We start from the raw sequence: 14,454 nt of genomic DNA, 5'->3' as shown, positions 1-14,454 counted from the left end.
TTTTCCCCCTGATACACAGAGCAACACTAACAAAAGAGAGGTAATGTAGCTATAGTAATGTCAGACAAATGAACTTCAAAGCAAAAAACATTAGGCTTTAGAGGTCACTATATAATACGGGAAGGTTTAGTTCACAAGGAGGATATAAAATTCTAAATTTATAAGCACCAGAATATGTAAATCAGAATTACAAGTAAGAATTGATAATTTCACTATGAGAGTAGACCATTTAAAAATATATCTTTATTAATAGAATAGATAATAGTTAAGAGTAGAGAAATAACAAAAAAATTTAGCAAGATATATATAATGAACATATATATAGAACTTGCATCCAGAAGCTAGAGAACCCATATTCTTTTCAAGCATACATGGACCATTTATAAAAATTTACCATGTACCAAATCAAAATATATCTTAACAAATTTCAAATAATACTATATATTTAAGTTTATAGCGCTGACTGTGATGTCTGACATAAAGAAATTCACTTAGAAATCAACCACAAATAGAAAAAATATGCATTTGGAATTTAAAGACATACTCAAAACTTGTGGGTCAAAGAAGAAATCATAATGGAAATTTAAAATATTTATAATAGAATAAGTATAAAATTACAGTATATAAAAACGTGATTTTCTCATTATGCAGTAGTTAGCAAATGTATACCAAATATTAAGTACAAATTATCTACCATAATGGATTATACTGTTATATTTACAGCTATAAATATGTGGGAGTCAATTTAATAAATGGTATGAATTGCCTTTCCTGAGAATATTTAAAAGTATTTTGATGTATAGCTGTATCATATTAATGGATAAGAGGAGTTAATATAATAAAGAAAACAGTTATCTCTAAATACGAAATGAATTTAACTTAATTTCAGTAAAAATTCCAAAGTTTTGTTTTGTTAGTGTATATTTGAGGTTTGATCAACTGATCAAAAAGCTTTTGGGAGAACAGAAGGTCAAGAATAGGCAAGACAGTATTAGGAAAGAAAGCAAGAGTATATATGTGGTGGAGGGGGCCATTGGCACTGCAGAGTGTCAAGGCCTATTAGAACGCTGTAGGAATTAAAGAAATGTGAAAACAGTATAGGAAGTGGCAAATAAGACCCATGAAACTGCATAGAAATTCTAGAAAAGACCTATATACATATGGGAACTTTTCATGTGACATTGTAGATTTCTAGAATGGTGTGCTCAATTAATGGTGCTGGTATAATTGGTTATTCCAACATGAAAAATAAAATGACATTATTGCCTGTGAGTAAAGATGAATTAACCTTTTCTTTTTCGCAACGAGAAAATGATCTTGTGTTAGCCTTCTAGCACCCTGTTTCTCTGGAAACCTGGTGAAAGTGGACGATCAGCTGTATTACCAGGTGGCATTGGCTATGATAAAAATGATCCCCAGACTGGGAGGATTATGACTAGGACAATAAATGTCTTAATGAGAGTACTAATGGCATGAATGTGGGAATCCCCTTGCAGTGAGCCCTAGGTTAGGTTCATGCATTCTTACAAGAGATATGGGTTCCTGTGCTGTTTGAGGTTTCTAAGGAGGGGGACTTAGGTACCCACCCACCCATTGCTTCACACCTGAGCTTACACTAGAATGCTGCTAGGACTCTTTTTTTTTTTTTTTTAAATTTTTTTTTTTTTCCAACGTTTTTTATTTTATTTTTGGGACAGAGAGAGACAGAGCATGAACGGGGGAGGGGCAGAGAGAGAGGGAGACACAGAATCGGAAACAGGCTCCAGGCTCCGAGCCATCAGCCCAGAGCCTGACGCGGGGCTCGAACTCACGGACCGCGAGATCGTGACCTGGCTGAAGTCGGACGCTTAACCGACTGCGCCACCCAGGCGCCCCAGAATGCTGCTAGGACTCTTAATGAGGGCAAGCCTAAGACTGTCCTGCTCACATGTTGTGGTTTTCCACCGTATCCTCTGCAAAGCTCATCTGGTACCAGGTGTGGCCTACTGGATCTTGTGAATGTCCAGTTGAACGCAAGATCATTGTTGGTGGCTGCGCAGAGTGGGTGAGGAACACTTCACATCGAAATTGTTTCTAGGTGAATTAAGTCCCCAAATATTAAAAGCAAATGTTAAAAAATTTTGGAAAAGTATTTGAGAGTAGATGGTTTTCTTGCATAGGGAAAGACTTTTTTATCTTTTTATTTCAATTTTTATTTATTTATCTACCTATTTTTATTTAAGTACAGTTGACACACAGTATTACATTAGTTTTTGGTGTCCAACATAATGACTCAACAACTCTGTATGTTGTGCTATACTTGTGTCACCACAAGGAAAGACTTTTTATGTTTTATGTATTATTCAAAATGACAATTAGCTAATCCACTAGAATTTACTATATTTAGAAAACTACTGCTAAAATATGAGTTAACTTTAATTTCAAGCAATCCTTATTCATATTAGATTAAAAACCTAATAACTTATATGTTTTGATTTGTTCAACCAAATGAATATGCTTGGTAAGAACAGTGTTGGGTAATTGTTTACATCTTTCCATTAACATGCTTGTTTCTAAAATTGATTGTGTTTGAGTCCATGTTCTGGAATGATGGCTGTATATATGCCCACAATAGGTATTCCAGGTCTAAAAAATTTCATGGAATAAGCAAAACACACACACGCACATGCACATGCACACACACACATACTTGCGAGCGGGGAAAGATTAATAAGTTTTACACAATCAGAGTCGTCAAAGATACTTGAGAAAAGATGAAAAGACATGGTATATAGGCTGTGACTTGAGATGCTGCATGAGAAATAGGCATGAGGTGAGGGTGGTCAGTTAGGCAGAGGCCAGAGGCTCTGCCTGGACCTGGGATCTGCTGTTTCTTTCGCTCAGGATGCTTCCCTGTCTCTTTGCTTAGCCCTTCCTTTTGCCTTTTAGGTACATGGCAGTTACGTATCACCATACTCTGTTACTGCAGTAACACCACCAGCTGTAATTTGTATATGTTTGCTTGTGTGTTTTCTTTCTCCCCATGAGAGTATATACGCTCTGCAAGGGCAGAACACATACCTCTCTTGTTCACTGTTTTATCCATAGCACTTAGACCACTATCTGTGCATAATGGGTCCTCAGAAAATAATTGTCAAATGAATGGATTAATTGAAACAGAATTGAGGGCTAAAATATTGATTGAATTTTTAATTTAATGTGATTTTTCCCCTCTACTCTCATTTTTTTTGTTATTATTATTTATTTACTATACAGGACTCTGTGAATGCAACAAAGTGGAAAAAAGTCTAGGGGGCAGAAGAAACTCTTATGGCAGAAACATACTTAGAATTAATTACTGGATTAGATTATATAAGTATTAAAATAAAGATAAATATAGTGCTAAGAATTTTGTATGTAAACTAAATGTGATAAGCATTCATTATAAGAATCTTCACTGGGCTACAGTGATAGTCTTTTTTTCTTATCACAAATGAAGCTTATTTTTATCAACTTTTGTAAAATAACTTGGGTGACTCAGTAAAAATCATTTGTGTGTGCATAGTACTTTATACTCTATTTTTACAGTTTGGAAAATATTTAATAGGGAGAAATACATTTCAAGTGATTTTATAGGAATAGAAATCAAACTGTGATTGTGGTCTTAATTCTGTTATTAAATACCTTAGCACTCTTCTTAATAAGCTATAGAAATCGGGGATGCATGGGTGGCTCAGTTGGTTATGTGTCCGACATTGGCTCAAGTCATGATCTCGTGGTTTGTGAGTTCGAGCCCCATGTTGGGCTTTGCACTGATAGTGTGGAGCCTGCTTCACATTCTCTATCTCCCCCTCTCTCTGCCCCTCCCCTGTGCTTTCCCTCTCTCTCTCAAAAATAAATAAACATTAAAAAATAAAAAATCTATAGAAATCATATTTCTTTTAAACTATACATTCATAAAATCATAGCCATAATTTTCTTTCCTTTCTTATTCCTGTAGGTTTTGGCAAAGGAAGATAGCTCAGAGGAGGTAAAATTCTCTCCTCAGAGTTCCCAAAATGATTATGAGGATATTTTAAAAGATGCTACAGAAAGGTATAATGTGCTTATTTAGTGAGTTTTCTATTCATATTCATAGCTAGCTCTCTCAGTGGAGACAGTGAATAATGGCCTTCAAATGTTTGGTTAGTTTTTCAAGATACAGCTCTTTGTAGTAAGTACAGCCTGATTTGGCTAGAAATAAGATGTATTTATGATCTCATAAATATAGTATTAACAGATGAAAAAGATATCCCTAAAGAATGTAATTTCTCTGTCATCTCAACAATTGTACGTTTCCAGAGTCATGGTGTTTGGAACTTTGGAGAGGACAGTGTACTTGAAGTAAGGTAAAGCTCAGTACACAACTAAATTTTACTAGAAATGATATTTGGTTCCAGAAAGAAAATAATGTGCTGGAAACAATAGAATTGTTAGCATGGTGAATTTTTGGTACTATATATGAAAGAATTTAAGGAACCAAAAGAAAAGTAAATTTCCATTAGAAAAACAAAACAAAAATAATATTCATCTTTATAAACTGTTCACATTTAGGTGTTACATGCAAAATCATGTCAAATAAGAGAACATTTTAGTGAGCCATATTTCCTTAGAGATTTATAACTAATATTAGTGGCATAGCACTGCATAATAATGTGTATAATAGGTAACTTGCATATATAACTTTCAAAAGTGCGTTAGGTGAACAAAAGGCATTTTGAGATACTATTATAATCTAATAGTTTATATTAATTTACTAGATACTGATTATATACTAAACACTGTAAACAACTGCAAAATATTACATAGCTCTTGCCCTTTATAGGTTTTTAAAAATTGTTTTTAATGTTTATTTATTTTGGAAAGAGATACAGAGTGAAAACAGGGGAGGGGCAGAGAGAGAGGGAGACATGGAATCTGAAGCAGGCTCCAGGCTCTGAGCTGTCAGCACAGAGCCCGATGCGGGGCTCAAACCTGTGAACCATAAGATAATGACCTGAGGCAAAGTCAAATCCTTAACTGACTGAGCCACCCAGGCACCCCTAGTTTATAGTTTAATTAAGGAAACAGATATGTAAAAGACAAATTTAAGTACAATGTAGTAAATACTACTATAGAGTCAATGTCCAAGGATTGTGAATATAGAAGACAGATAAATATGTATAGGGGGCTTCAACAGCTTCTTTGAAGAAAAGATACATAGGTTGGATTTAGGACCTTAAATAAGTAGAAATCTAGCGGGTGAAAAGGAAGGGAAGATGGGGTGCCTGGGTGGCTCAGTCGGTTAAGCGTCCAACTTCGACTTAGGTCATGATCTCACAGTTTGTGGGTTTGAGTCCCACATCGGGCTCTGTGCTGACAGCTCAGAGCCTGGAGCCTGCGTTGGATTCTGTGTCTCCCTTTCTCTCTGCCCCTTCCCCACTTGCGCTCTGTCTCCGTCTCTCAAAAATAAATAAAAGTTAAAAAAAAAATAAAAAAGAAAAGGAAAGGAAGAAAATGTCAAGCTGAAGGAAGAGGTTTGAGCAAAGGTAAGAAGTTGTGAAAATATCTTATTAATGGTGATAAATGTTATGTGTCAAGAGTTGTAGGGTACATGTGAATTGGAATGCCAGGAAGCTTGAGAAGGTAAGAGGTACAGCCAAACGTAAGGTGGGCCAGACAGAATGTGAAGGAAGTTGATACATGTGAGATCAAGGAGTACATATTTTAGTCCATTTGTTGGAATGAAAAGAAAGTACAGGGACTTTTTTTTTGCTGTATCCATGCATATGTCTGTCTGTCTGTTTATCTAGAAAAAGAGGATTGCTGGTCGCCAGGTGGATGATAGGTGGCAAGAAGTGGGGAGCAATTAGATATTTACAGTAATCTTAAAAAAGATGAGAAGGAGAAAGAGTAAGAAACTTTAAATATCTTCCAGAAGCAAAAGAAAAAGGCATTTTTTTTGTTAAGATTAAAACATAAGATACATAAAGGAGATTAGTAGGGATGACGAACAGATTGGCTGGGGCCAGATTGCCAGTGTCTTAAACTTATGTAAGGAGCCTGGGTTTATCTTGAAGGTGATGGGCAGGCATAATTAAATTTGAATTTAGGAACAGTTGTCTTTAGACATCAGAGATTAGAACCAGAAGTCAAATTAGGAGGCTTTTGTTAAATGGGGCTATGAATGAAAGCACAACAAGTAAACGGAGTAGTAAGAAGCTGGAAAGGAACAGAAAATGGGTATGGCTAGTATTTGAAAAGTCTGTTTGAGATAGGAGGTTGAAAAGTGTTTCTATTTTTTTCCAATTTATATTGGAATTCTAGTTAGTTAAAATATACTGTAATATTGTTTTTAGTGGTAGAATTTAGTGATTCATCACTTACATATAACACACAATGTTCAATATATGACATAAACATACGACATACATATAATGACAAGTGCCCTCCTTAATACCCGTCATCCATTTAGCCCATCCCCCACCCACTTCCCTCCATCAACCCTCAGTTTATTTTCTTTTGTAATGAGAGCCTTATGATTTGTTTCCATCTTTTTTCCCCCATCCAATATGTTCATCTGTTTTGCTTCTTAAATTCCACAATATGAGTGGTATTCTATTGTATTTATCTTTCCCTGACTGATTTATTTTGCTTAGCATAACAAACATACTGCATCTCCATCCAGGTGGCAAGATTCATTACTTTTGATGGCTGAGTAATATTCCATTGTATGTATATATGTATACACAGCTTTTTTCTCTTTTTTAAAAAAAATTTTATGTAAATCAAAGTTAGTTAACATATAGTGTAATAATGGTTTCAGTAGTAGAATTTAGTGATTCGTCACTTACATATTATTTCACTTAGCATAATACATTCTAGTTCTATCCACATTGTGGCAAATGAGATTTCATTCTTTTTGATTGCTGAGTAATATTCCATTGTGTGTGTGTGTGTGTGTGTGTGTGTGTGTATAATATTTTCTTTATCCATTTGTCAGTCAATAGACATTTGGGCTCTTTCCATAATCTGGCTGTTGTTGATAGGGTTGCTTTAAACATAGGGGTGCAGGTGCACCTTTGAGTCAGCCTTTTGGTATCCTATGGATAAATACCTAGTAGTGCAATTGCTGAGTCATAGGGTTGCTTTATTTTTAATTTTTTGAGGAGTATCTATATTGTTTTCCAGAGTGGCTGAACCAGTTTGCCTTCCCACCAGTAGTGCAAAAGTGTTCCCCTTTCTCCACATCCTCTCCAATATCTGTTATTTCCTGAGTTGTTAATTTTAGGAATTCTGACTAGTGTGAAGTGGTATCTCATCATTGTTTTGATTTGTGTTTCCCTGATGATGACTGGCGTTGAGCATCTTTTCATGTGTCTCTTAGCCATCTGGATGTCTTCTTTGGGAAAGTGTGTCTGTTCCTATCTTCTGCCCATTTCTTCACTGGATTATTTTTTGGGGGATGTTGAGTTTTTTTTTAATTTTTTAACATTTATTTATTTTTGAGAGACAGAGATAGAGCACGAGTGGGGAAGAGGAAGAGAGAGAAAGACACACAGAATCTGAAGTAGTCTCCAAGCTCTGAGTTGTCATCACAGAGCCCAACGCAGGGCTTGAACTCATGAACCGCGAGATCATGACCCGAGCTGAATTTGGATGTTTAACCGATTGAGCCACCCAGGTGCCCCTTGGGTGTTGAGTTTGATAAGTTCTTTATAGATTTTGGATACTAACCTTTTATCCGATATGTCATTTGCAAGTATCTTCTCCCATTCCATCAGTTGCCTTTTAGTTTTGTTGATTGTTTCCTTTCCTGTGCAGAAGCTTTTTCTCTTGATGAGGTCCTGATAGTTCATTTTTGCCTTTGTTTCCCTTGCTCCTGGAGATATGTCTAGTAGGAAGTTGCTGTGGCCAAGGTCAAAAGGGTTGTTGCCTGTTTTCTCTTCTAGGATTTTGATGGTTTCCTGTCTTACATTTAGGCCTTTCATCCATTTTGAGTTTATTGTTTGTATATGGTGTAAGAAAGTGGTCCAGGTTCATTCTTCTACAGGTCACTGTCCAGTTTCCCCAACACTATTTGCTGAAGAGACTCTTCTTTCCATTAGATATTCTTTCCTGCTTTGTCAAAGATTAGTTGGCCATATGTTTGTGGGCACATTTCTGGGTTTTCTATTCTGTTCCATTGATCTATGTGTCTGTTTCTGTGCCAGTACCATACTATCTTGATGATTACAGCTTTGTAATACAGTATGAGGTCTGGAATTGTGATGCCTCCAGCTTTGGTTTTCTTTTTTCAACATTACTTTTGCTATTTGGGGTCTTTTCTGGTTCCATACAGACTTTAGAATTGTTGTAGCTCTGTGAAGAACGCTGGTGTAATTTTGATAGGGATTGCATTGAATGTGTAGATCGTTTTGGGTAGTATCGACATTTTAACAATATTTGTTCTTCCTACCCAGGAGCATGGAATCTTTTCCCTTTTTTGTGTGTGTGTCTTCTTCAATTTCTTTCATAAGCTTTCTATAGTTTTCAGTGTATAGATTTTTCACCTCTTTGGTTAGGTTTATTCTTAGGTATTTAATGGTTTTTGGTGCAATTGTAAATAGGATCAATTCCTTGATTTCTCTTTCTGCTGCTCCATTATTGGTGTATAGAAATGCAGCCGATTTCTGAATGTTGATTTTATATCCTGTGACTTTGCTAAGTTCATATATCAGCTCTAGCAGTTTTTTGGTGGAGTCTTTCGAGTTTTCCACATAGAGTATCATGTCATCTGTGAAGGATGAAAGTTTGACTTCTTCCTTGCTGATTTGGTTGCCTTTTATTTCTTTGTGTTATCTGATTGCTGAGGCTGAGACTTCCAACACTCTGTTGAACAACAGTGGTGAGAATGGACATCCCTGTCATGTTCCTGACCTTATGGGTAAAGCTGTCAGTTTTTCCCCATTGAGGATGATATTAGCTATGGGTGAAAAGAGTTTCTATTTTTAAGATTAGGGAGAATTGAGTATTCTTATGTTATGGCAGAATTTGTACATAGGGAGAGATTAATTATATATATATGAAAATGTCATTTCAAAGAAAAGACTTAGGAGATAGAAGGTGTGGAGTTGAATGTGGAAGGATTAATTTTGATCAGGGAGAAAGTAAAGAATAATGAAACATGTTGATGTATCTAAGTACCCATTTTATTTTTTTAAATGTTTATTTTTTGAGAGAGAGAGAGAGAGAGAGTTCAGGGCAGGGACAGGGGAAAAGGAGAGAGAGGATCAGAAGCAGGCTCTGTGCTGGTAGTGCAGAGTCTGATGTGGGGCTCGAACTCACAAACCACAAGATCATGACCTGAGCTGAAGTCGGACACTTAACTGACTGAGCCACCCAGGTGCCCCATAAGTACACATTTTAAAAGAGAATTAGTTGAACGAATTCTTGCTTCCTGGCTTGCATTTTCCAGAAGGGGCTCTGTTTATACTAAGGCAGAGAATTAAGATAGGGTCTAAATGAGGGCGGTGGTTCAGAATTAGCTGTCGTGGAAGAAAAGTAGAGGAGACTCAACAGGGACATACATCACAGTGTTTTCCACATGGCTCTGTGCTGATACCAGAAATCCCAGTGACCTCAGTACTTTTCTCTCACAGCCTGGGTAAAGGAGGAAAGAAGGGGCGTAGGTAGATTGATCCAAGATGGCTAGTTTGCAAGCCAGATAAATGCGGGAAGAGATGGAATTTGTGATCAGACATTGGGACTTCAGAGTGATCCCTTTTGAAGTGGGCCAATTCTGGGTGCTGACAACAGAAGTACATGGCTAAACTGAAATAAAGATGAATGTCAACGAATAACTAATATAGATTATCAGAGATTCTTTAAAAAATGTATACATTGTTTGAAACCATGAACAGCGAAATATATTTCTTTTCTAGTGACAGTGACCCAGGCGTATGGGCCACCAGTGGCTTCCTAAGAGACAAGTGGAGCAGTGAGGATGAAGAACTTGCAGGGCCATCCCAGACTGTCCCTCCTCAGCTCCACGGTATGACTTCATCCTCTTTTTATTATCACATTCTTGAAGAAGCTATATTTCAGAGGTATGAACCAAGAAATTTCTAATATAAATGTGGGAAAGAGCTAGGAAAAACTTTTTTAGATGGAGCAAACATGATTTCCTAGGATTTTTTTAAGAATGAAGAAAATGCTCCACACCTCACCTTCATAAGGGCAAATATCTCCCTTTCTTTAAATATTTTAATTTACAGTAAAACCTTGGATTGTGAGTAACTTGTTTTGAGAGTCCTCAGCAAGACAAGCAAACGTTTCTAATAAATTTTAACTTGAAAAATGAGCGATGTCTTACAATACAAGTAATATGTGATGCCGAATGTCACATGATCACAACTGAGCTAATGGTTCTTGAAATTTGCTTTGTTATACAAGTGCTTTGGATTACAAGCATGTTTCCATTCTAATCGACTTAGAATGAATTATGCTTGCAATCCAAACGTGTCAATTTAATAAAATTAGCTATTTATATTTTCTTATACTAGGAATTATAGATTTGTGTAGACTTGCACATGACCTGCTTCCTCATTTTTTAAATTTTAATTTGTTGCACAGTATATATACTTTGTAAGTAAAATAATAACTGTTTTTTGGATTACACATAGGGTATGAGGAAAAAATAAAATACAAATTGTATAAAAAATAAATCATAATACTGAAGATAGTCAAAATTTTTGTGTATATGTATTTACATTTGTATATAATGTAAACATAAATATAACCATGAACATACATAGATTTACATATAAAGTTATAAAAATTATAAAAACATATAAATTTATATATATGTAAAATTTTTGTGTGAGATTGGGGAATCCCATACCTCAAAAACCTTGGAGCTAGAGAGGACTATAGAGATCACCCATTTCAACCTTAGATCAAGTGCCAGAATCATCTTGTCTAATGACTTTTTTAAAGTTGGAAAATGTCAAATCTACTGATTTTGACAATCTCACACTTATGTAATTATTAAAATACAGATCTGACACAAAAATAGTTAATGAGAAAATTAGCATACAGTTCTGTAAGGTTAGACAAAAGGTCTACCACCACCGTCAGCATACAGTGCATTTCCTTCAGCCTTTAAATTTCTCTTGTACTGTTTTGAGTCTTCCCCTAACCCAACACAAGCACCTGACAACCAGTAATCTCTTTTCATTCTTGTTAGTTTTCTTTTCCAAAGTGTTGTATAAACAGAATCATAAATATGTTGCCTTTTGAGTACAGTTTTTTTTTGTAATGCTATTGATATTCATGTACACCATTGCTTTTATTGGTATTTAATTTTTTTTTTCTGACTAGTATTCCATTGTATGGCTACACCAGTTTGTTTATCCACTCACCAGCTGAGGCACAGTTGGGTGTTTCCACATTTTAACAATTATGGATAGGGGCACCTGGGTGGCTCAGTCGGTTAAGCGTCCGACTTCAGCTCAGGTCACGATCTCGCGGTCCGTGAGTTCGAGCCCCGCGTCGGGCTCTGGGCTGATGGCTCAGAGCCTGGAGCCTGCTTCCGGTTCTGTGTCTCCCTCTCTCTCTGCCCCTCCCCCATTCATGCTCTGTCTCTCTCTGTCTCAAAAATAAATAAACGTTAAAAAAACAAACAAACAAACAAACAAAAAACAATTATGGATAAAAAACACTACAAACTTTCACATACTGGTCTTGGGTAAAGCTACATTTTCATTTCTTTAAGGTAAATGTATCTATGATTGGGATTTTGAAATTGTAAGTGTATATAATTGACAAATTGTTTTCCAAAGGGACTGTACAAATATGCTTTTTACCTTTTTTCCTCCTATTTTTTCTCTTAGAGTTTCAGTTAAGGTAATTTTTATCAATTCATCTTCAAGTTTATTGCCTCTTTCCTCAGCTGTGTTAGTCTACTACTGATGAACCCATTTGAAAGCATTCTTCAGCTCTCACAAAGGTTTTGACTTTATCTTATGGTTTCCTTCTCTGTTCAAATTCCCTATCTGCTCATGTACTTTGTTCACCTTTTCCATACAGCTTTCACATATTAATTATGGTTATTTAGAATTCCCTCTCTTATGATTCTAACACATGGGTCATTTCTAAGTTTTTTTTTTTTTTTTCTGTAGATTGCCTTGTTCTTTTGACACTGATTTTGTCATTGTTGCTGCTTCTTGTATATCTTGTAAATTTTGATAGAGTGTTGATGTTGGATGTAGAAGAGTAGAGATTGAGATAAATGGAATTTATGCCTATTCCCCGTTAGGCCATTAGTATAGGTACTTGAGTTAGTGTGTTTAGGACATGAGCTGGGCTTTCCTTTTGTGTTGCTGTCATGACCTACGGTGAACTATTAACTTAAAATTTAAATCTTTCTCAAGATTTGAATTGTACTTAGGGTGGCAACTGCACTGCTGGAGTTTCCCTTCTCATTCCTGTTCCATCCTTAGCTTCAGGCCTTCCCCATGTACCTGTGCTTCAGAAGTGCTCTTCTCTACACTCATGGCCCTGCTCTAGTGGTAGGTAGCCTGGTGCTGGCTGGCCTGGAGAGGAGGGCAGGTAGTGTTTTGTGGTCGTAGTCCAGTCTCGGCCTTAGGCAAGTTCTCTGTTCCTGGTTGTCAGTGGAGGGGCTTTGTCAGTGATGCTGCCTCTCCTCATTATGGCATTCAAACTCTGCTTTATATTTTTGGCAGGTTTACTGTGGGAGGAGGTTTCCTGTCGGAGGAGGTTTCCTTAGTGGTGAGAGACTTACTATAGTATTGGTTTAGGATCCTGAGCTTAAGACTGTTTCCTGCCCTTCCTCCAGGAGTGGAGTGTTTTTCTTTTGCCTGTCTCAGAGGCGGTGATTCTTCACCTGTGCACAGTGGGGTTTGCTGCTGTTCCGCCTGCAAATGAAGACTTTTCTTCAATGCGGAGGTGTAAGTCCAAGTAACGGCTTTATACATTTTCTGCGGTGGTAGTAACTCTTCTCCTCCAAGCCTGTACCACTGAGGGAAAGATTCCTTCCATTTCCTACTCTGTTTCCTTTATTTTCTGCTTTTTAATGAGCACCTATTGGAGGCCTGTTGAGTCTGCAAGAGTGTTGCAAAACTCTTTTATCTGTGGCTTCCCGGAATTTTAAATTGTCACATTAGGCCACATTCAGCCTTCAGGAATACATCAAGTTTTTTTTTTTTTTTTTTATCTGAATACTTCTTTTACACTTGTATGGTGTCTGGCATCTCTTTCTCCCATTAGCTGCTACAAGTGAACTCGTGTTGGTGACCTGTCTCTCCTTGGAGGCGTCTGTCTTTCCTTAGACTTCAGACTACTTGGTTGTCCTGCAGCCACAGCTCTCCAGTGGATTTTTTTTTTATTGGTTTTTATTTTGCAGTTTTCAACTTTTACATGTTGTTAGTGTATGGGTGATGGGTGATACCAGCTTTCTACGTTTTAGGCAGAAGCGGAAGTTTTAATACAAATTTATTTTTAAAATAAAAATGAACACATTCCTTTGTAAACATGGCTTTTTAATAAACACATATTTACCCAACAGTTTTTAAAACCTAAATGATACTTCATTGTGTGAGTGCACAATTATCTGCATAGTCAATCTCTTCTTGTTGGTCAGTTAGGGTAGTTCTTTTAAAAATATTATTATAATATAAAGTAATATGATAAACATCCATGGAACTGAACCTTTGGGGAAATTCTTGGATTGGGTTGGGAAAAAGAAGGAAAGCTTTATTCATGGTACTGCTGCTGCAGCAATAGCAGGAAGCTTATGATCTAAGATCAGTGTCTAACCAAGCAGGTGGTTTTGAGAGCTGAGATTTGGAACGATGAGGAACAAGAAACTTGCAGTTGGTATATTACAGGTTATTCTTTTGAGTTCTGTCTGTGTTCAGATATGATGATTAGATGGTTTTGTTTTGCTTTATTACAGTCTTGCAATGACAACTAATATCAGTGCTATGTGACATTGGTTTCTGTATGATAGGAGAGTGGCCCGGCCCGGCCCTCAGAAGCAAGGCCAGCTCCCCAGGGAGAGCAGCCAGGAGCTGCTTTTTCTTTCCCAGTCCCCTTCTTTTCCTCTCTTTTTCATTTTCACTTTAGGGTTAGGTCTGTCCTGGGGTCTGTTACCGAGACTGAGATCTGTACTAATAAAGGATTAATGCCAGAAAACATAAAGAACTACAAATTAATAGGGAAAAGACAATAGGAAAAATGGGCAGAAGACATTGCTATGGACTACTTTTTTGCCCTCCCCCCAGCTCCCCGAATTCATGTTGGATCTCCAATGTGATGACAGATGGAGATGGGGCCTTGGGGAGGTAATTGAGTTCAAATGAGGTTATGAAGGTGGAGCCCCATGATGGCATTGGTACCTTTATAAAGGGATGAAGGAACTAGAGGCTCTCTTTCTATAACGTGGGGATGCAGGAA

General features: G+C 36.8%; 1 protein-coding gene across 5 annotated transcripts in view; it reads left to right on the top strand.

The window, feature by feature from the left end:
* Positions 1 to 14,454, top strand: part of PTPN20 (protein tyrosine phosphatase non-receptor type 20) — a 109,534-nt gene that overhangs the window by 50,814 nt on the left and 44,266 nt on the right. For all 5 annotated transcript variants that reach the window (XR_007460927.1, XR_007460926.1, XM_049646304.1 and 2 more), the window contains exons 4-5: positions 3,980 to 4,074; positions 9,921 to 10,030. Coding sequence is in view for 3 of the 5 variants with exons in the window: in XM_049646304.1 (XP_049502261.1) it covers positions 3,980 to 4,074; positions 9,921 to 10,030 (205 nt within the window). In the remaining 2 variants the exon portion in view is untranslated. The remainder of the gene's footprint in view (positions 1 to 3,979; positions 4,075 to 9,920; positions 10,031 to 14,454) is intronic.

Source organism: Panthera uncia, chromosome D2, assembly GCF_023721935.1.
Source record: "Panthera uncia isolate 11264 chromosome D2, Puncia_PCG_1.0, whole genome shotgun sequence".
NCBI lineage: Eukaryota > Metazoa > Chordata > Mammalia > Carnivora > Felidae > Panthera > Panthera uncia.
The sequence above is the reverse complement of the archived record's forward strand: the minus strand, read 5'-3'. Positions and strand labels throughout refer to the sequence as shown.